Source organism: Colossoma macropomum, unplaced genomic scaffold, assembly GCF_904425465.1.
Source record: "Colossoma macropomum unplaced genomic scaffold, Colossoma_macropomum, whole genome shotgun sequence".
Lineage (NCBI taxonomy): Eukaryota > Metazoa > Chordata > Actinopteri > Characiformes > Serrasalmidae > Colossoma > Colossoma macropomum.
In genome coordinates this window covers 15,826,927-15,850,952 of record NW_023494807.1, presented here as the reverse complement: position 1 = coordinate 15,850,952, position 24,026 = coordinate 15,826,927, and the positions used below count along the sequence as shown (strand labels likewise).

At 38.7% G+C, this 24,026-nt stretch overlaps 1 protein-coding gene across 7 annotated transcripts in view; it reads left to right on the top strand.

The window, feature by feature from the left end:
* The first annotated feature begins 1,939 nt into the window (after window positions 1-1,939).
* The window catches only part of arhgap12a (Rho GTPase activating protein 12a), a 53,982-nt gene continuing 31,895 nt past the window's right edge, over window positions 1,940-24,026 (top strand). For all 7 annotated transcript variants that reach the window (XM_036555677.1, XM_036555680.1, XM_036555682.1 and 4 more), the window contains exons 1-2: window positions 1,940-2,145; window positions 8,807-9,761. In XM_036555677.1, coding sequence (XP_036411570.1) covers window positions 8,919-9,761 — 843 coding nt within the window. In that variant the 5' untranslated portion in view covers window positions 1,940-2,145; window positions 8,807-8,918. The remainder of the gene's footprint in view (window positions 2,146-8,806; window positions 9,762-24,026) is intronic.

The following is a 24,026-nucleotide window of genomic DNA, read 5'->3' as shown; positions in this document are numbered from 1 at the left end:
CTAAACTCTTATTCATGCACTGATAAAACAAAACTAAAGTTTTTTCAGTACTTCCTTTTTTTGTTAGTTTTGCTGTGGACATTGAAGCTTTGATGTAGTTCTTGTGTTTTTGAGAACGTATATTTTAATTTTTATTACAGTTAACAAGCACATTTTTCCATTGACAGTTTTCTGTTTTAGTAATAGTTTTAGTTAAATATAATATTCCTGGTATTGATCAGGTCAAGAAAACAGTTGAGTATACTCAAAAATACAAAACTAAACCAAACAATTCCAAATTGGTCATTGTTAAATCCCATCCACAGGCTACAACTTTCCTCTACCACACAGTGACCCCTGTCTGAAGGGTGAGAGCTTCTTCCTCTCAGACGCCTGACCATGGAGGGCTGAGGAACTTCTGGGATTTAGCTCATGATCTCCTGAGGCAGGTGGACGGTTGTGCCACTTGGTTGCTTAAATTTCTATGATCAAGTTTCCCTTTGCTGCAGTAACAACCAGTCTTCTAGGAAGGTTTTACACTAGATGTTGGAACATTGCTGTGAGGATTTGATTGCATTCACAAGAGCATTAGTGTAGTTGGGTACTGATGTGAGTTCTGGAACTCCAACTCATCTCAAAGGTATTGGATCTCCGTCATTCCAGAGACCACAGTTCCACTGTTCCACAGCTCAATGCTGGGGGGCTTTATACCCCTCCAGTTGACGCCTGGCATTGAGCATGGTGACCTTAGGCTCATGTGCAGCTGTTCCAGAGCATCCCATTCTATTAGCAATGCTTTTCTTTGGAGATACAAAGTGTTTATGACAGTGTAACTACCTGATCATGAAGAGACAGGAGATCAAGAGTCCAAATCCTGGATTGCTATGTTTGCATTGTTGACATTGTGACCCCCGGTTCCTACCACCTCTATAGTAGGGAAATCTGAACTAGTTCGTTTTTCTACACTCATCAAAAGATGGTTCATCAGGGTTCTAAATGAAAATGGATCCATATAGCATGAAATATGGTTCTTCTATTGTTACAAGCTTGATATCACAACAATAGAAGAACTTTCTTTGGTTCTATATAGAACCATATACAACACATTCTCCATCAGTCCGAAGAACAATTTCACCATGCAAAGAACCATTTAAGCATGAAATGCTTCTATAACCCATGGTTCTAAACAGAACGATTCATATGATTAAAGAACTTTTGAAGACCTTTCTTTCATTTCAACAATTTAACTATGCAGAAATGTTGAAAACCTGGTGGAATTCCCCTTTAAACGGTATATCAGACACAACTGGGATGTAGTAGCTACTAACTAGAAAAGCGCATTTCCTGAAGAAAAGGCGGAGTGTTTGCAAAGCGTAAGCTTGCTAAGATGTTGCTAGGTTGTTACTATGGTATCCCAGATGGTTGCTAAGGTGTTGCTAGGTGGTTGTTATGGACTCCCAGATGGTTGTTAGGCTGTTGCTATGTGGTTGCTATGGTATCCGAAGTGGTTGCTATGGTGTTCCAGGTGGTTCCTAGGGGGTTGCTTGATATACTGCATGGTTAATATGATGTTGCCTATGGACTTCTGTCAGCGTAATAAAGGCTGGGTGCACTCATTCATTCATACGGGGAAAAATTATTTATTTAGCGAGGATTTTCAGAAAACCAGATCAAAAAACAGTATACAAGCACATTATTCCTGACAGGATCGAACATTCTGGAACGATGTCGATATTTAGAAAACAGCGGGAATAGTTAGCGGACAAAAACAGCAGAAAGATTACCTGAGTATTTTACAGCGTACAGAGCAGGACAGGAGTTGATTACTGTTGCTCTAAAATAGGGAAGTGAGAGAGAGTGTGGAGTGTCCGTCTCTCTTCCTGATGACCACACGATGGCGCGCACATTCCACAACTGGATCACACTCGTTCCCTCAGGCTCAGGCCGAGCGGGAGCGCGCAGGCCGCGCGCGGAGAGTGGAGGAGTGACGGAGCGCGCGCTCAGAGCTGCCGCTGCGGGACTCCGACTAGGAACTTCTAAACAGGATAATCTGCGGGCCCGTCTCTCAATAAACAACCTGTAAACAGGACAAGACTTTGTCTCCGTCGTGGCTTTGGTGGGATATCCTCTTTGGACTCAAAGGCACGTTTGTTGGACGAAGTTCAGGTAAGTAACGAAAAGTTAGTTCAAAATTCGGCAGGAATGGGTCCCGTTTCCACCTCAGGAGATTATTAGCCTGTGTGTTAGCCAACTAAGCAGACTAGCCAGGTGTGCTAGCGAAGCTAAGGTGCGTGTGTTCTCGGCTGAAACTCGTAACCTGAACGCTCGTCTAGCTCCGGTTTCCCTCACTCACTCTCGGTGGAATGAGAGAGAACCTGTTCCATCATGTCCGAGCTGAGGACTTATTAGCGAGGCTGAAGTTGGCTTCCTATTTCCCAGCTTCTTGTTCGGATTTTCCCGATCCACCTTAAACGGAGCAGCAGTTACAAGCACCAGAATGTAACTGCTGCACCATTTAAGGTGGAACTGGAAAATACGAATAAGAAGCTGAAGAATAAGAAGCTGACTTCAGCTTCGTGACGTATTACATGTCTCAGGTAGCTAGTTGAGCTAGTTTCTGCTCTTACAGCGACATTCCTCAACGTTTTTCCGTTTAATTGAACGAGCTCACCAAACGAAACTGGCGGTTTTTGTTTTTATTCGACAGTAAATTTGTCAGAAGTTTTAGACGAACTGTGACCCAACGAACGAGTCAGGTTAGCTGAGCTAGGCAGGTGAGTTAGTTAGCAAGGTGGCTAAGTTAACCTAACAACTTCAGGACGAAATCCATTCCAGACTCAGATTACGAACAGGAAACTCAGCGGGAAGAGAGATTTTACTACCTTTAAATACTCAAATTTTCCTCTGTTAGAACAAAACCGTGCTGTTTGATGACTTTCGGTCATTGGAGGAGCTTTTTTTAGTGAAATGATTTAAATTTGACAAAACCTTCCACTTCGTCCCTCCGGACCGCAGTCCTTCACTTTATCTTGTTTACTTCTAATGTCAGCGGGTTCCTAAACGAAATAATGACACATAAGCTACAGTGTTTGTGGGTTTTTTTATGCATTCGTTTTATTCCATATAACATTTTTATTTGAAGACAGTTTCCTAGACGCTCAGACGCTTCAAGAAGCTGCTTTGAATATAAGAAGTGATTTTAACAATAGCAGTTGAGTTATTTGTTTACTGTTGATCAGTAAAAGGGAATTCCACTGATTTCTCTGCAAATTTATATTGCGATTTAAGTGGGTTAGTAAACAATACCTATGATAAAAACCAGATGTCTGAAGAGTTAATGCCTCTAAAAGCTCCCTCAACGAAAGGTATTACATTAAATGATTACGAATGCGTTATGAAGCCATGGTAATGATAGTTTAGAGTGAAGCTGGGCAATAAGACAAAATGTATTGTAATCATGATAGATGACATCACGGTGTGTCACAGTATGGCTTGCTGAACACACTGTGACATCATCAGTGCTTAAAAACACTTCTCAACTGCATATTTGATTAAAAAAGGATAATTAGATCTGTTTAATTGGATTTAGTGCAGCGCAGTGTGAATGTTGAATACAAGTAATGGGACTCTTAGTTTTTGATTGTATGTTTAAAATGTGGGCTTACTTTGTCTGTTATAACAAATCAGATGTCAGAGAAAGTAAACATCGTGACACATCCTGTATCATAAAAAAGTAATTGTATAGTGAAAAGACATTTTGCCGTATCACCTACCTCTAGTTTTGAGACAAGGTTTTGGTCTGAAACAAACAGCTGTTTAAAAGCTGTTTAAAGTACATACAGTTAAGACAAATAGTGCCCAAATCTTATTTTTTTCAGATTTACTCCTGTTCTACCAATATCAGTATTAAATATAACAGTCAGAAGACACATTGAGCTTCACTGGTTGCTCTGGATAATTAATAAAATGGCATCATTTGTGTTGTAGACATCATGACTCCTGGTGTGTTTCACCATCACTGTAAAAAGAAATCTGTGTCCTCTATAGCACATAAATTCACGTCTCGATGTTTTTTAACATTTCAGCCATTAAACAATGCTGTATGTGCAGCATAGCCCACCGTCTTTCAGCTTCATTGCAAATGAACTTTTAAGGTCATCACTATAATTCCTCTGAACAGGTGTTTTAAACCATCTTGAAATGAAGATGCCTGCTTGTTGTGACACTGTGTTTATGTTGTTGTCTTTATTAAGTGTCATCAATTGATTCTGACTCCTGGACATTATATGAATAGAGGTTCTCCAGAATTCTCCAGAACCAGTCTTCTGTTTGGATCTTCATCTTTCTTAATGACTTCCTTGTGATTCCTGTGATTGTCTCCATCTTGTTGCCGGTCATCTCCTTCCCCTCTTACTTTTCTAGTTGTTCATTGTATTCCAATGAATTTTTCTTCTTATGATATGTTAAACTCGAGAGAGCTTCAGAGTGGTTATCAAGGCTTCGAGTGAGAGGTTAGGCTTGAATTGGTCCAGGATCTGTTTGTACTCTCACAAGTCTTCGCCACCACCAAAATTTAAAGCCAGCAACATTTTCCTACCTCACTTTCATTGTACAGCTTTTACACTCATAAAGAACAACAGAAAATACCCGGACAGGTATGATCTTTGTTTGTTAAGACAAATCGTTGCAATTGAAGACGTTCGATACTTTGTAATATTAAAGTAATTCAGTTGGTACAATAAAGGTATTTCGATACCCAAACTTAATCATTGCTAATTCATCTATAGGTGTAATTGTGGTGCTGATGTTGTTTTCACAATACAGACAATACAGGACTTTATAGCAGCAGTGCACCATTATGTGAGGGTTTGTCTTGTCTACAGTTAGGTCTGAAAAAAGTGGGCTGTTTAGGGGGTTGGTGGTATCCTAATACCTATGGATATCTAAACTTATGTCAGTATTATTTTTACTTAATTGGGTACTTAAATAAAGCATGTATATACTACTGTTTGTTTATATTGGTGTAAAATGTTTTTGAAATTGATAAATGGGGTGAAACATACTTGGGTGGCTGTCAGTTTACTTTGGGGGACCCTGCAAGTTTTAAAGGGCCTAAATAGTGGAAAACAGAATTTTCCTCTTTTTAAAATAATGATGTAGTATGTAAACATTTTTAAGAATTTAAAACATACTCTTCATTCCCCCCATCCATATGTTAAACATATAGAAACATAGCTGCAGAAAACAAACATTTACTTAAGTCTTATATACGTATTCAGCTTACGGCTGGTTGGCTCCGGTCATTCACACTGAAGATTTAAGAAGTGTTTCAGCCTGGCTGGCTTTCTGAATGAGGCACAGCCAATCAGAACAGAGCTCATTCTCGTATGTCTGCCTCAAAGGCGCGGTAACAGAAACACCCTTTTAATACCAAGTGACTAGTTGGAACTCAAGGGAGAGAAAGAAAATGCTACAAGATGTAGGATATGGGCCCGGTAATGGGCTGATTATATCTAGAAACATCCAGATGTTTAGTAACATGTAATAAAGATGAGTAACAAAATTGATGTAGTTATTAATACAGTTATAGTCACAATAAACATATGAATATATATACACATATATAATAAACATACGTAAATAATGAATATGAAGAAGCTGAATAGACATATTTCATAAATATCTACAGGTGCCTGTCTTTTCCCATGCCTGGTTTCATGTGGAGAGAGAGAGAGAGAGAGAGAGAGAGGCTGAAAGAGGCTGAAAGTGTGGGAGGAATTCTGTTTGCAAGTTAAGAAAGCTTTACATGTGTGCGTTTCAGCTGTGTCATTTATGGAAAAATCACCGACCTGACACAAGTGCTGATTGTGTAATGCACTTCAAACAGCGTCCTGTCAGAAAGAATGTTCTACGACATCAAAGAAATATGAGAGCAATGAGTGTGTTTGAGAGAGAAGGAAATGAATGGATCAAAGCAGTTTTTATTCTTTGAGGACCAAATAAGCTGTAGTATTGACTAGGCTAACTACTCTAGGTGGTGTTAACTAGGTTTACTGTTGTTTACTGTTGGCGCATTGTCCGCTGAGGAGAAAAGACCACCTGTAAGAAGATGGTAATGGGTCTCCATTAGCATCCATCGGTGTGCCAGTTAGCTCTGTTACCTCATTAGCTCATCTGAAGATCCAGCCTCCGTCACTCACCCAACCTGAAAACCCACCGATTTATTTATTTATTTTTGAATACATGCTGATCATTTTTTGTACTGTCATCTAAGTAAGCCTACAACACTACATTAATGTTCATTTCTCTTAATGAACTCATTATCCGTTCAGTTATTTTTACAGATATTTGAATATCAAAATTAGTCTTTAATTGATATTATGAGAACATAGACTGTACCATGATTGATCAACTTTATCATTTTGGGAATGTGAATGCTTTTATAGGATGTCCAGATATGCAGTATTGCTGCTTATTTCTAATATGTGGAGAATGTCATACAGTGCTTATCTGTTGAGTCATTCGGGGAAAAAAAAAATTGCCTTTCATCTTTCTGAGGCTTAAACAGTGACTAAGGCAGGGGTGTCCGATCTGCAGAGGGCTGATGTGGTTGCTGGGTTTCGTTCTAACAAAGCAGGAGCACTCCCGATCAGTTCTTTGAAAACTGAGACTGTTCGATCAAGCAAATGGGATCAGGTGATTTCCTGATGCAAACATGTTAGTGCAGTATGAGGGCTAACCCATATTTGTGTTGTATTGTACCCATATATACATATAATAGTAAAAATATATTTGTTGCATAGATAGAACATGTATTACTGAGATAAAGTAAATGCTCACTTTGTCTTCAACTGACCTTTAACTAGGGCTGAATGAGTAATCATTTTTATATCGAAATCACAGTGTAAAAGTTTAAAATAGTGCAAGAGCTGCAAATTGAATTATATGCTACATTATTTAGTGTGAGGAATTTAACCCTAGTAACACAGAGCTTGCAAATTGGCAGGCTGCTACAGTATGTTCAGTGTTCAAACTCAGCCCGAAGCCCAAAGAAATGTATATGCTAGTCTTCTTGGTACAAAAAGGCCTGGAGCTTCATTTATGGAAAATAATCACATTGAAATTACAATTGCAATGTTGGTCAGAAAAATTGCAAATAGATATTCTCCCCAAATCTTTTAGCCCTGCCTTATAGCCAATTATCTGTTAAATGCAGCTGAACTCCAATATAATTTAGTCTATAAAATCTAACTCAGAACCTAAACCCAGTCCTAACGCTAATCCTAACCTCAACACCAGAGAGTTTAACAGTTTGGAAATCTGTAGGGAATCTATAGATCTGTAGATAATCTCTTAAAATAAAAGTAACCAGTATTTTGATCAGTAATGACTTATCAGAGTACCTTTTTCTATAGGACTCATTGTACGATCTCACCGATGAAAAGACAAGCCTTATCTAAAGGGCACAGTGTTGTTATTTCCTGGAAGTATTAAGCAAAGTTGGGAATGTTTTCTGAAATCTGATGATTTGAGACAGATTTATCTTTGTATCTCTACATAGGTCAATGTCAGGGGTCGGCAACACGCAGCTCCGGAGCCACATGCAGCTCCTTTACTGCTCCACAGCAGAATTGGATTTTTTGGTAAAAATAAAATAAAACTGTTCTAACACAGTTTTAACAAAATATGGTCTTAAACGCTGGAGTTAATATATAACTGCTTTTTCACCCTTTAACTCTGAAGGTTGGCGTGCAGACTGCTGATCACACAGTGACACAGACAACAGTCTTGCCTAGCTAGTAGCTAACGAAAAGGCAAGGAGAGAGATTTAAGACGAACATCGATAATTTGGAGACGAATGGATTTATTGTTGCATTTATAAGCAGGCTGGTTTCCTGATACATTTAATCTGCAACATGAAACTCTCAAACACTAAAAAGTCACAAAGCTGAAGTGAGCTTTTCTTTTACCAGCTTCTTGTTTGAATTTTCCTCTTCCACCTTTAATGGTGCAACAGTTGGCTACACAGTTAGCTATATTCTGGAGCCTCAGGCACCATTTAAGGTGGAAAGGGAAAATTTGAACAAGAAGCTGGCGAATGAGAAGCGACTTCAGCCTCGTAAAAAGTTGAACGTTAAGAGACATTCTACAAGAAACTATTTTAAATTTGCGGAAGTTTCCTGCGAAAGATACGAGAAAAGCGGCTACAGCTGAGCTAAAGCTTAAATTAGAGCAAAGTAAATCTACCTTTTTCATTTATATTGTATTTTTAGCCTATACTAGGACATGAGCACATACTGAGGCATATTCACAGCCATGATGAGGATACATTACTTCAATAAAATGGATGTGAAATGTTGTGGCTCCCAAGGTGTTTAGATTTTTGTTGAAACTTGACCAAATGTCTCTTCTTAACATATGGGTTTGCTGACCCCTGGTCTATGTCAACTCATAAGATGTATTTTTATTTACAGATGTTACTGAAGACTTTCATTTTTGTCTCAAGAACGGATGGTGTTCTATTTGCAAATGTTCTTGCAGGCTGAGTGTCACATATCATGTGTCCAAAGCAGATTCCTGTATTGATATTATACATACAGTGGCAGTAAATCGTTCTTGATTCTGTTTAGATGTCCTGCACTGCAAAGAAATTTAGCTGTCATCAGATCTTCCTTTCCCTTAAAACCATCATGCATACATTTAATCAGTGTACGTTCAAGATATGTAGGTGATACCAATTTTACTGTATTCACTGTTGACCTGTTTTGTAAACAGCAGCATAGGCACTGCCGTCCATGCAAACAGTTTCTCTCTCTTTACTTTTCAGGTGCGTTTGCGGTGATTGATTTTTGTCCAGAGAATGCTTCCAAAGCTTCTAATCACTTCCCAGTGTTCCTCTTGCTGACACCAGCCTTTGACATCTGATCTCGGTGGCAGTGATGGCAGACCGCTGCGACATTGCAGTCGCCCCTGGTCAGCCATACATTGAGGTGGAGTATGACTATGAGTACAAATCCAAAGACCGTATAATCAGCATCAAGCATGGGGAGTGTTACCTGTTGGTGAAAAAGGCCAACGAGGACTGGTGGCAGGTACGCAAAGAGGAGAACAGCAAGCCCTTTTATGTTCCAGCCCAGTATGTTCGTGAGGTACGGCGGGCTCTCATGCCACCCCCTAAACCTCTCCCAAATGCTGGTAGTGGGGTGGGGCCCAGAGGAGGATCCTTAAAGAGCCGTCCATCTGCCCTAGAGCTCAAACAGTCTGACGAGAATTTGAGCAAACGAACTCCTGCCCACTTGCCCTCTACTGCACTGCAGCCTCCCAAAGAGGACAAAGGCAGTCCAAAAAGCCCCGTCCAGCCAGGGCAGCAAGTGCCCCTAAATGTAAAACACGGGTCTCTGCCTCGAACCCGGGCAAAGTCCCCACTGGGACTCAGAGCACCACTAGATTTGGATGGAGATAGCGATGGGGAGGGAGACAAGGAAAGGAGTAGAGAAGGAATGCAGGATCGAAACGAAGACAGGGCTGGAAATGGAGAGAGAGAAAGGAAGAAAGGAGGAGAGAGAGCGGATGATGGAGAAAAGGGAAGGAGAAGAGATGGGGAGAAAGTGACAGATGGAGAAAAGAAGAAGAGAGAAGGAGAAAGAACAACAGATGGGGAGAGAGAGAAAAAGGGAGAAGGAGAGCAGGACATGAGTGCTCCCAGAGAGGTGTTGGAGAAAAATCTAAACGATTCCGAATCCGGGGACGAGCTCAGCAGCAGTTCTACAGAGCAGCTACAGGTAGGGGTTGTTTTTTGTAACGCAACTAGAAAGCCACGGTCATACCTTAACCATCGCCTTGCTATTGTCTTTGTGGGGGTGGAGCAGTAGTCAGATTATGGGCAGTACCGATACGATGTGGTTTTGGAGGGAATATATAGTTCAGTAAAGAGTTAACATTGTCTGCTTTGCTGTGAGTAACAAGCAACATTGTCAAGCAAATCAGCTTTGTCGCTGTGACCACGGGTTAAGACCCCGTCCCAGCAGTTTCCCTACTCTGACCATCTTTACTGCAAGTTAAGTCATTCCGATGTCTTCACACACGTAAGAGGGGAAGGGCTGGTTATAAAAGCACTTTTGGAGGGACCTCCAATGCTGCTACAAGTAGTTAAAGTAGCATTATGTGATATTCTTTGTTAAAACCTAGAGTAGAATTACTGAGTTTGGAGAAAAAGAGCACACAAAAATATGGTGTGTGCGTGCTGCTGCCAATCACCCTGTTAACTCTGAAATAATAATTCACAAGCTCAGCAGTACCGGGACAGATTTGGCAGGAGTTTCTCGGACCACATCATATATCTTTACGTATTAACGTCACACACATAGACTCGGGATGTGACTCAATGTTTTGCTCTCAAATGCAATATCAACTTTATACTGATGGAAATATGAAGACAATAGTAGTTGATTCACTCACATGCTCGACAGACCTGTCCTTTACCAAGTTTTGACTGAGCTCTCGTTGAATACCCTTTCAATGCACTCGCAAAAGTTAGATTCATGTGTTTGTGGGGATCCGAAGCACAACCGATGTTACAAAATGTTCTTCCGCATGTTGTGTGCAATTACATATTTCCACCAGAGAGGTCTCCAGATCCCCTTAAATCTTATATTGTTGCTTTAGTAAGTGAGTACTCTTATCTTTTGCTCCAGAATAGATTCAACACTTCATACAACACTGATATTATATATAATAATACATATACATAAATTATTACGGTATGTATGTCACAGTAATTTTGGTTAAAATTTTTGCTGGTAGAAATTTCAATGCATCCCTAATACATTTGATCATTAAAATATTAAGAAATTGGAAAGGCATTCACATAACTGATATACTCTATCCTTGTTTAATGCATTATTTATTTTTTTTTTGGTCAAGATAGTTGCCAGCAATTCACAAGTAGTAAACAGTAGCAGTGCTGGGGCTGGCTATTCATATCTATACCAATACAGATACCTTGATTTTGAAACTGATTTCTCAACGATACTTTTTTCTATACCTTTTTTTAAGTTAAAAAAGTGGGAGTGGCTTAAGCCAGAAAGCCTCCTTTGATGTCGGTTAGATGGTACTTTCTAGTTAAAGCAGACGGTTCTTGGCCACTGTAATATTTCAACAACAGTGAGAGGTATGACCTGTTGATGCTCTATTCCTAAGTACCTTTATTAGAGCTCTGATTTGAAGCGATAAAGTCTTAATCATTAAGGTTTCTGCTTCTCCAGATTGCTTGCTACTGTACTCGCCACTGTATTTATTTCTGAGTATAGAAAAGAATGTAAACTTATTCAGACTGCACCAGTGACCAATGCAGAGTTTAGCATGTGGGTTTTTTTTAGCAGCCCTGCTCACTCACAGGAGTTTTCAGTTATTAAGATAATGGCTAAAAAGGTTTATTTTGTATTTTTATACAATATATACATAGGATCATTTTCAATAAAATAGTCAAAAATGAAAATGTTTGACAGTTGCAGCCCTAAATATTACCTGAAATGTGTGTAGAGCATCACACTGCACAGTTTTATGGTGTCAAATTTGATTTGGCTGTTAAAAATGGAAGCCATTCTTCTTGTTGATCCATTACATCCAAAAGTATTGTCAGATACAAATGTGAAAGCTGAGTTTCACGATTCTGTCTCAGTTCTGAAGGACTTTACGGTTAACTTTCTCTCACTGCTTCACTGCTAGCCATTTGTGGACACACACCAGTATGGTACATGTTCAGGAACACACTGAGGTGGAGTGTCGAAGGTGGGGGCTTAGTGGAACAATTGAGAGACAGTGTAACTCTCTCTCTCTGTGTAACTTCATCTGTGGGTATCTTTCTCTCTTATTCGTTGCGAGTTCTGCCAGTTCAACCTTTGTTCATTGACTACGTCTGTGCAGAAACAAAAGGCTTTGTTCACACAGCAGGTAAAAGTGGCCTAAATGTGATCTTTTTCTTCATATGTGACACAGAAGTGTTATCTGTCTTGCAGTGTAAACAGCAAAGAATACATTAAATCTGACCTTTTCAATTCCAATTTAGGATACTTTCATATGTGGTTCTGAAATCAGATACGTATCTGTTATGTGGCAGTGTGACTCAGTCTGAATAGCCAGATTAAAATTCATGCAACTTTTGCCTCAATCCAACTCAACATGTCATCATTTTGCACTGCCCCCTTCTAAAAGTTTGAGGTGATAACAAATGAGGTATAAACAAAATTAGAAGATACTTATCCTAATCGCTCTGTGTTGGAAGAGATTTTGAAAGAAATAGGACAATGAAGCTCCATTGTCAAAGAAAAGTTAAAAGTTTGAAAGCAAAGTTTTAAAAAACTAAGGGCATTGACCAAAGAAGTGGTGGTGGCCAAAGATGAAACTGAAACCTCCGGTAGCGGCTGTTACTGTTGACTCCGTTTTGATTGTTTACCTCTGAAAGACACACGTTTCACATGAAGCATTGTTCTTCTTCGTATGCGGCTCAGTTTAGGAGCGTGATCTGTTCAGGTTGATGTTGCGTATAGGTCACATTTAAAAGATATTATGAACAGCCTAACAAAAACATTGGATTTGGTGAGATTTGGGCCACTGTTATCTGCTTTGTGAATGCAGCCTAAGATTTGAAACACTGAAAGAACTGACACTAGTTCCTGCTCACATTCAAAAATGCCCGTTCAGATTTTCATAATCATTGCAGAAGAATGGCATTAGAAACCTAACCTTGTGTTATGTCACATCTCACTTTTCAAAAGTAATTCAAAAATCAAGGTATAAATTTATGTAAATACACAAAATGCCAGTGGTCTGCTGTAAAATGTGTTCATTTGAAATGAACAGTTTATTATTTAGCGTTTTTTTTAAATTGTTTATTCAGTTAGAAGGTTGCATTGAAGACTTTCTTTGTCAATGCTTTAGTTTCCTCTTACTGTTAAAGTACATGGATGGTGGGTGAATTGACTACGCTAAATGAAAGTTTGAGTGTTTATGTGGCCAGTGATGGACTGATACCTCATTCTTGGTGTACTTCTTCTTGTATCCAGTGCAGTCCCTCCCTAGACACAAAGGACATTCATGACCATCACCTGGGATGACCAATTAGTGAAAGAAAGTCATAGGTTGTTTTCTGCCATACTTAACACTTTTCCTGTTTTTAAGTTGTTATAATAGCTAATAGAATGATGGACTGATGGAAATTTCTTTTTAAAACCAAATAAGGTTTCTGTCTGTTTTCTTATTTGGGATTTTTTTTAGGTAAGAACAGAATCTGCACCCACATTTCTCAAGAACACAGAAGAGAACAAAGAAAAAACTTAGGAAGGTATTGGAGAATGAGGCCCATTGTTCTTTACTTGGTAGTATTTGTACACCAAAGCAAGTTATTTGATATGACTTTATCTATGGTACTCAAGTTGTTCAGTTTGGACCTGAACTAGTGTCATGTTACTCCTAAAATACTCCTTTCCTGTTTGGTACATTTCAGAAACAAAATCAGAACCTGGGCTTAACTAGGTCGTTTATGCAATAACTTGCATCAGTCACAGCATTGTTATACCCTTGTAGCATGAAGTTTAGAGTTATATAGTAAGAATGGGACGGTATGAACACAAGTTTGTTGAAATCTAACAAAAATAGAGATTGTAGAGATTGTAGGGATGGTTGGGATGCATTGATATGGGAATTGTTGATACTGATTTTTAAGCAATGATTTGCCAATACTGATATGTTTCTGATATTACTGTGCATCCTAATTTCAGAATTTATTTAGTTCTTGTTTTTTTTTAATTTCTATATAATACTGAAATATCAAGTATACTTGATGGCTAAGACCACTTCAGGATCAGATGGTCAGATGGTGATTCATTGGTGTATCAGTGTCTGTCCCAAACAGAACCATGATGTGTGTGAAAATTAATTACTGGGACATTTTACACCATAAGCGTCGTAAAAACTGGAGTGAGCTTTTCCCTTTAGCTCTGACATAATGCTTAACTCTGTTGAACAAAATTTCTAGCGCGGTGTCATCTTAGGAGATTCTACAAGAGAATTCCTTGGAATTGCACTTAACGCAGAAAAAGATTGATGCAAATCAGTTTTCTGTTTAACAGAGATGCTTATCAGTTGGCAGGTGTGAATGGAATGTGGATAAATTTGGACATTATACAGATATGAAATTACAAGGGTAAATAGGCTTTTAGTATTTTTTACAGTATTTCTCCCAAATCTTACAGTTTCCATTCTGTGTCTTTGTTTTATTTGTACCATTTACTTCTCTTACTTGTCATCTTTCCCTTTTTCTTTCCCTGTCTGTCTCTTTGCTCTTTCAGCATTTTGTAATGCAGCAAATGTTTGTTTTCCTTTCTTTTTTTCCCCCCTTAATCATGCTGTGTGTGGGATGACATGCCATCTCTCTGGGATGACATGCCATGCACTCTGACCTTGTGAAGTGTGTTGTTGGCCACAGGTTTTACTTACTTGTTTAATCTCACTCTTATTCTCTCTTATTATTATATCTATATAATTCTAACAGCTAACCCATTTCTGAGCCAAATAAAATAGAGAAACCGGGAAGTAGCCGTATCAAATTTTGTCACTTAATGCTGATGGTCTTTAGCTGTTCCTCCTTTTTCACACGTGAAACCTGTGACCTTTTCAGCTTCAGGTTTTAAGCACTACAAAGGTACCATTTACAATTTATGTGCAACTCTTGTGATGCTTGGCACCATCAGATCAATTCTGATAAATAACCAGGAGGTGCCTGGGTCATTTCTGCCTTCCAAGTGTGAAAAAATTTGTAAAGTTTTTGAACCCTTTGTCAGGATTTCTGCATGAGCACCATGATAATGGTGTAAAGCATGCCGACTGTGAGTGCCAACAGTAAAGTTTTGTGGAAGAGGGTCGTGGTCTGGGGCTGTTTTTCAGGGTTTGGGCTTGGGCCCTTAGATCCAGTGAAGCGTAATGCTAATGCTACAGCATACAGTTAAATCCAGCTTTGTGGCAACAGTTTGGGGAAGGCCCTTTCCTGTTCCAGCATGATTGCGTTCAAGTACACAAAGCAAGGTCCATAAAGACATGGTTTGACAAGTTTTGTGTGACTTGCACAGAGCCCTGACTTCAGTTCCACTGAACAACTTTGGGATGAATTGGAATGTCAATTCCAGGCCTCCTGGCCGCCAGCATCAGTGTCTGATCTCACAAATGCTCTTTCGACTGGATAGGCACTAATTCCCACAGACACACTCCAAAATCTTTCCACAAGGGAAAGCATTCCCAGGAGAGTGACGGCACTTATATCTGCATAGTATAACTTCATATTAATGCCCATGGTTTTGAAATGGGATGTGTCCAACATGCACAGATAGATTTGATGGTCAGGTGCCCAAATACTTTTGGCCATGTAGTCTGTATGAACCTCGGAGGAAATTTATCACCATTGCTGCTTTCTCTATAAGTGGGTGTCCTACAAAGATTATTGTAGGGCCCACTGTAGAATCCTCTGAACAGTCCAAGGGGGGCAGGTGCAGATTTTGGTAATGTTATGCACTTGTTAATGTCTTATATTCATCAGTCTAACATTAGAAAAACACTGAAAAACAGTGATAATTGAAGATCTAAAAAAAAATATATAGCTTACATGGATTTTCCACTGCTGTAATAGTGTTTACACATTTACTGTCACTAAGGAGTGAACAAAACACTACATACGAACAACTAATACTCCTCCCAGCTGTGAAGCATGGTGGAGAGAGTGTTATATTGTTTCTGCTGCTTTGTTGCACAGGGTCTGCGTAGCATGTAATCAGCGATAGAGCAATGAATTTCAAGCTGTATCAGCAAATTTCTATTCACAACAGTGACTGACCCAAAATGAAGAATTTGTTTAGTTTACTGTATATATATATATACTGTAATTACAATTAAGAAGCATGTTTTAGTACCAAAAAACACGTGTCCACTCTATTTTTCCATTATAGCAGTCAAACCAGGGAGTGAAGTGAAGGGGTCCCCATTTTTCATTGTATAGTCAGGTTGAAGATTTCTATCATTCAGTACTGCCTGTGGGTTTGTTACTGGGGTCACTGATAATTACTGTGCTAAATCACGCTTGTGTTGACTATACTAGGCTACGTATGAGTAGCCTAGTAGATGCCTTGGGCAGTGGGGAGATGATGTTTGGTATTGCCCACGCCATGTAGTGAGAATAGTTCACAAATAATTCACTATCATGAGTACTACGCACATGCTCACACATAGTCTTTATGACCTTGTAATAATTTTTTGTATTGTCACAGGAGTAATTTCTCCTGGAACATGTGACAGTACTGTAAACTGTAAATAGCCCTGCAGACTTTTTCCTCACAGCTGTAGGTAGAGTGACTGCTATACAGTAAATAGCCTAACCAACAATGATGAAGTAGAGAAACTATTTTTCCTTACCGGTGCAGTTAGTGATAAAGAAGAGAAGCCCACCACATTCAAATTAAAAAATACGACCCCACAGGAAGAAATACAGCTAACAACATCACATCACACAATCGGAGAGTGGTTCAGGCCTGATTTGTTACAGGATTGGGTCAGACTCATTCTGTTTTTTTTTTTTCTCCCAATATTTGATACTGATAACAGCCCAATAAAAATACTTGGTATGAGATTGGCGTCATCTCTGTGGCTGAGTATCAGAATTTAATACGTTTTTGGTACCAGATTACTTCAGTACTATCAAGTGTCAAAAAGTCCATGACATTTAGTACTAAATACTAGGGTCGTAAAGATGCAGATGTCATGATACAGTACATATTGACATTTTTGCATCACAATATGATACATTTTCAATACAGAATTGGAAACAAAATGCTAACATAACTTCAACTTTTATTTTTTGTACTTTGCTTTTTTTGATAAACTTCTTTTTTTTTTTAATTTGTTGAAAAGATAACTGGCATCATTGTCTTAGATATAAAATGAATAAAAATAATGGACATGAGTGTAATATCAATATAAACATAAACAAAAAATGTTAACTCTAAGGCTCCATCTCAGTATTAAATAAACTGAGCATTACATGTGCATTTACAATCTGATCTCGTTTTTGTGTATAAAGTTTGGCTCTTACACAAAGACGATTTTCTAACACAGCTCAATCATTCTCAGCAAACTGGAATCCACAACTGAACAGAGTTGGACAGTAACATGTAACTGCTGCTTCATTTAAGGTGAAGTGGAAAATCTGAATAAGAAGCTGGCTAAGTTCAGCTTTGTGTTTTTGCCCTGCTCCAGTAACTGGCACATTTGGGTGATGTCTTCACAAATGAGTTAGCATATTTGAGGTGTTAGCTCAGGTATTTGATCCTTGCGGTAAGCAATGTTGGCACGCTGTCACCATTCAATCTCCTACTCTGTACCCTTTGTTACTGTAACAGGTTTTAGACTGAGAAAGCTTATAATTTCAAATAGCTTGGCTGATCAACTATCCAAGGTAGACTAACTAAACAGTTTTTTTCCAGTTCTGAGGGCAGCACATTGAAGTTTTTAAAGCATGAAATCTAACTGTATTCGATTCACATGCGACCCCTGTATAGAAAAAAATGTATATGAGCATACATGTCATGACACCCCTACCAACTACCTAAGTAGCCCATCTAGATAGCATCCATGAGCCAATAAACATGCCTGTTCCAAAATCTAGACTGCTGATTGGCTGTCTCAGGGATGTTCTGTGTGCATGTTATCACTGTCAGTGAATTTACCCACTTATAGCATCTCAACACTCATTTCTTGTTTAAGCCACGCCCACATTCACTTTGTAACAAAAAAAAGTATTGAAAAAAAGTCCCATTCAGGAATAAGTTAGAATAAAATAAGTCAGAATAAGTTATAGTGTCGGTATTGGTTTTGAAAAACACAGCCCTAGCCATTTCTCAATGCTATATAAGTCTACATATATAATTTCCTCTTTTTTACTGTGAATGAAATGCAGGTGAGGGTTTACTTAAATGATTAGGTTAGCAAGTTTATGATGGTGAATTGAATTGCTTTTTGTCAGACACTATTTCTGTTGCCTCTGTTGAAAGGAAATCTAACACTGGTCCTCTTTGAATGATTTCTTATCCCTCCCCAACGCTCATTATGTCAGCTAACAAGGTGTGTGTGTGTGTGTGTGTGTGTGTGTGTGAGAGAGAGAGAGAGAGAGAGAGAGAGAGAGAGCAGAACAAAGGTTACTCACAAAGGAGCAATTGGTGTGTGAACTACATTACTCCCTTTCTGCTGCTCTCTCTCTCTCCTCCTCCCTCCTTCTCTCTCTACCAGCTTTCCTCCCTTCCTGTCTTTCTCTCCCTTTCTCCCTCGCTTACTCTCCTACCCTTTCTCTTACTTCCTCCCTTTCTTCTTCTCTTTTTCTTTCTTGGTCCCATTTGTCTCTCCCTCTATTTCTCCCACCTCCCTATTCAGATTTAGAAAACTTCATCTGTCACAGAAATAATATGAAAAATTGACTTTAACATGAGCACATAGTACATGAGATACAAAAACCATTAATGAATCCATTAAGGATGTAAGTGACTCAGTGTTTAACTATTAGCAAACAAATAAGCAATTTCCAAAACTGGCCAGTGCTCTTGGTTGAAATAAGTTGCCGCAAAGATGGGGTCTTGAGTCAGCGATTCTGACTCAAGTTGCACTCACGTTGCATGTTGACTGACTCATGACTTGACTTGGACACGCTCTTAACTGTATAGCAGGTTTTTGACAACAGCTTCAAACATGGCTCAGCCAGTCAGATTTCAGAAATGTCTCTTTGTTTTGCAGTTGATATTTTGATTGGTCAAGTCTTGGTTTTAGGCCTGCCTGAATAATTAGTCGCTGACTACTGATGGTCGATTATCGGAATTTGCGTCCTTACTGATATCCTCTCTTTTTCTTCTTCGCTACCTCTCTCTCAAGACTTTTAAATACTTGTTCATTAGAATGTGTTTGTAGAAACTAGGCTTTAACCCATTTAATGATGATTTTGTGACTCTGCATTGGATTCCATCTATTAGGATTGCCTCAAATTAGGCAATTTAAATGTCAGACTTGTACAGGCAGCTGTTTGCTATTGCTCACTAGAATTTAGCTAGACAAACAACACTGTTAATACTTATGCATATACACAGACGAATGAAACTGGCAATATCTGATAGTTGTGGCCAACTCTGTGTGCAAAAGATACCGGATGCTCCATTTCTGTGGTGACTGAACATCAGAGACTTCACCAAACATGGATGAGAGTTAAACTTTTTTGGTGTTGTGGTTACATCGAAGTTAGATAGAAAACAAAAAGTCAAAGCATGTTATTCTTATCAGTGGCCCTAATAACAGTAATAGGCTACAATAACAAATAAAGAAAGCTGCAATAACAGCAGCCTATAGGCTACTGTAGCCTTCACAGTAAAAATAAGCTGTTTTATTATTTCAAATTTCAAAGTTAGCCTACATAAACTCGAGTGTTTATTTCCTCTGTGTTTTCTATGTATTACCTGCCATGCCGAAATGGGTTTTTGGAGAAAGGAGAGTCAGTTTTTGCATTTTTTTTTCTTTTCCTTAGAAAACACACTGGGAATTGTGTGGTAAAACTGCTCCTGCTTTTGGGAATCAGATGCCCCCCTCCAACCCTCCTGCCCCACAAGACTGAGATTGTCAATCACCTGTCAGGTTCGCCAGTCAGACAATTACATTGCACATGGTCTCACAAACCTAATAGAAACCAGAGGTAAAAAGTGCTTCTGTGCTTCAGTGACCTTAAAGCCAGTGGTTAAACTCTGAGCATTGTGTGTGTGTGACAGAGAAAGAGAGAGAGAGAGTGTGTGTCTTTTGGGAATTGTAGAGTAGTGCCTACTGTTTTGTGAAGATTTGCTTAATCCCGCCGAGAGGGGAGGGCTGTATGTGTGTGTGTGTGTGTGTGTGTGTGTGTGTGTGTGTGTGTGTGTGTTTGGGTGAGAATATTGAGGATGCTGTGACAGTTGAAGGGGCGGGGTAATGAGCAATGTCGCGCAGAATGTTTGTGCATATGTGTGTGCGTGTTGGAGTGTGTGTTTTATAGAGAGTGAGTGAGTGAGAGAGAGAGGGAGCGCAGCAAGGCTGTATAAAGAGCTGTGTATTCAGTATTTGAGCAGAGTCAGTGGAGGCTGCTCTTCTCTCTATCGGATATATTGCACCGAACAGCACTGCAGAACCAGCATGTACCCAGAGGAACTGGTAAGATGCACACACCCACATCCACCCACACGCACGCTGCAATCTTGTACATTCGTGTCCAGGATGTATATACAGATGCTACTAAATGCTATTGCTAGATATGTATACATAGATATGCAAAAACTTCCTCTGACAGAAACCATAAAATGTGCAGACATACGGCTGTATGTCACAGAATGTTTAAAGTAGTTAACGTAATGCTTAAGATACACTATTAGTATTGACCCAAGCAAAATAATCACTGCCTTGTCTTAAAAAAAGCAAGACATTTACTACTGAACATTATGATATCATGTAGGTTTATTTATCTAAAACAACAGGGAGGTATTTACTACTGAATGTCATGACGGCACGTAGGTCTTTGTATCTAAAATGGCAGACCATTTAGTACTGAGCATGACATCATATAGGCCTTTTTATGTAAAACAGCCAGATATTTACTACTGAGCACTGTGGTATCATGTAGGTCTTTATCTAAAATAGCAGGACATTTAGTGCTAAGCATTTTGACAGCTTATGTCTTTTCCTGCTTTTTAACAGCAGGCTATTTAGTACTGAGCATTATGATGTCATAGATATCTTTTTTTTTTTTTCCCTTAAATTACCGGGTATTTTACTACTGAGCATTATGACATCACATCATACAAGTCTTTATTTCTGAAATAGCCAGGTGTTTGCTACAGAGCACTGTGGCATCACATAGGTCTTTTTATCTAAAACTGCAGGGCATTTAAAAATGAGCATTATGACATCATACAGGTCTTTTTATGTAAAATAGCCAGGTGTTAACTGCTCAGCATTATGCCATCATATATGTGTTTTTGTGCTGCAGTGCCGTTTATATTATATCTTATTTCTATAGCTGCAACCATCTTTAACCACATACATAAAATTATCTTTATTAGGAAGCTGTAATCAGTTGAAGATGATTTTGGCCTTATGGCATTACGGTGCTCTTGGTAGTCGTCAGAGGGTGTGTGTTTGTGTGTGTGAGAGACAGAAGGTAAGAGGATGTGCTGAGCTCTGTTACATAAGCTTTGCTACATAACAGCAGAGTTGTGGACATCTGGTCTGAGAGACAGACACACATACAAGCTCACATGCTCTCGCGTGCATAAGCATGATGTTCTTAATATACACATCAGCATTTACATATCTACACTAGTGCGCTGACTCTGTCAGTAATGCAGCCACCCTCACAGGGTTCTCAGTGACACACATGGTGCACTCGTGCAATATAATGTAACAGAGTGCTTAATTGATATGATTGCTATTATTAATTAGTTGCTGCTTTTATTTGTGCCTTATTATTTGATCTTGAGTAACTGACACAAATGCTATGTCCTCTAGGACTTAGCTACATAGAAGTGCAAATGCACCAAACATTAATGACATAAGTACTATTCAGACAGGATTAGTTTTCTATAGGGAGGTGGGATAATGCCAGTTTATGACATGATGTCTTTAATGTTTATGACCCATAAGAAATCTCTGTATAAATGACAGAGATGGGAGTAGCTGGTTGATTGCCTTCACTCTAGAAAAGAGCAGGAGGCATATCCAAACATTTTATTTTTCTGTTTTTTGTGTACCCTAGCCATCTGTCTTACAGTCTTAACTGACTCTGTCATTAGCTTACGAACTTTTTTTCAGTAGTTTTTACATGTTTTAGTGTTCAGGGCTGTATACTTGAGGAGGATAGTACATATCAGCTATATTTTGGCCACGAGAACCAAAGTAAGTACTTCTTTGAGTGCCTCCATACTTAAGAAACTGATGTATAGATTCACATGTGATTATTATACCCTGAGGTTATTTCTAAGGCTTGTTTTATGAAAGGTTAAAGTTGCCAAAATCTTTACACACACAGGAGCACAAATTCAGACTAAAATCAGTGAGGATGCTGCTAAAAATTACATTACCCTGTCTTCTCATGTAAAATAGTGCTTGTAAAGTCTGCATGCAAGAGTAGCCCATGAGCAACAAAGGCAATATTAGGCTTACAATAGAGGATGTCAGTATTCAAGTATAGTTGTGCATCCAACCATTCTGTCCACTACTTCCTGCACATGTACAGACATACATTTGCATATGCAGCAGTTGACTATTTATCTTAAGTATGGCTGTCAAGGTTACTTTATTAGATCTGATTATTTCTATATTTAATGAAACACATCAAAATTTGCCCTTGATGAATTAGCAGTGATGGTTGGTTTGCATGATTCCAGTACATAATTTAAATTCTCTCCTCTCTCATAAAATCCCTCGTTCTCTACAGTTTGGTATTGGCGCATATAAATAAACCTAGAAGACGGTGAAACTGAAACTGTGAAAAACACTATATATATATATATAAGTTATTATCCTGTAACACTATCCTGTGTCTAGAGTCCGGATCCAGGGCCAAATGCGGCCTGCAGACAGATGTTAGGTGACCCCTGGCTTCTGTTTTAGGGTGTGTTTTAAGTGGCCTGGTAGCAAATAAGTTTGCAGTTTTTCCTTTGACCTGATGGTTGCATTTGGTTTAGGACTACAGCCATAAAGCACAAACTTGACATTTGAGAACCGGTGATTTTGCATCATATGTAAGATGACTGTAAAGAATTTAATATCCATAGGCATGAAACAAAGCATGGACGTTTCAATAAATGTTCAGGAGAGGGCAGAGAAACTAAAGCAACTGAAAGCTATCCGTGTCTCACAACACCAACTTCTTATCAGAGCAAATTCAGTAGTTCAGTAAATCCTTTAAAACTGAACCAAACTTGGTTATTTTTGCTACTTACTCTGTTCTTCTTGTTTAATAAACTACGTAAAATGTGATCTAACAAAACTGTTCTTTTGAACAAGTAATTACCTCTATAGAAATATACTTAATACATCTGTCACATTTTTATTGTTACTCTGAAAAATCAAGTCAGCAATTTGTTATGAGCACTTACTGATCCAATTGCTCTTAATGAGCTTAACATAGTTGTATTTTTGATATATATTATATTTTGAATCACTTGTGAACAATGGGTATTTTGACATGGACCCATCTTGCACTCTTTGAAAAAGTTTGGACACCCCGGCTCTAATGCGATGAATCGACCTAACGCCTTTGTTATTGCTTGAGCACAGTTAGAGGTAGAGAGAGTTTGGCAGGGAACATTGCTGGAGGCGTTGGCTGTGCCAATGGTAGCCTGCATGCTCTGTGGCTCTGCATGCTTTCTCTATTGGACAAAAAATCGAGATTCACATCACAGGCAGCATGAACCAAACCATAGGCTGTTGAAACTCAAATTTCGGTTTTGATTCAGAACCGGTACTATGAAACACACCTATGTAGATGAAAAAAAATGTTTTCCTATTTAAAAACATGAATCAAATTTCAAAAAGTGCTACATTGAAAGTAAGAGGCAGCTTGCTGTTTAACTCAATGAGTCATGCATAATTATGTTGTAATATAGTATAGGTATAGGTTTATTATAGGTGCAGCAGCTATATTACAATGTGACATACAGTGCATTACATATTTGGAGCAAAAAAACCTGATTCTGTTGGTGCACCCCTTCTGTTTTTATATATTTTTTTATTCTCTTTTTGAATTAAGCTTCCTAGTTTATCTTTCTCCCCTAAAGTATTATGGAGTCTTTGAAAGCATCTTTTCGGTTTGTTATTGTTCAAGTCATTTTATGGTTAAACCTTTTAAAAAACTGTTTGATTACTCAGTCAATTCTAAAAATAATCAGTAGATTACTTGACTACTAAAATAATAGTGATAGCCCTGTTTCCAAAAGCTTAATAAAATC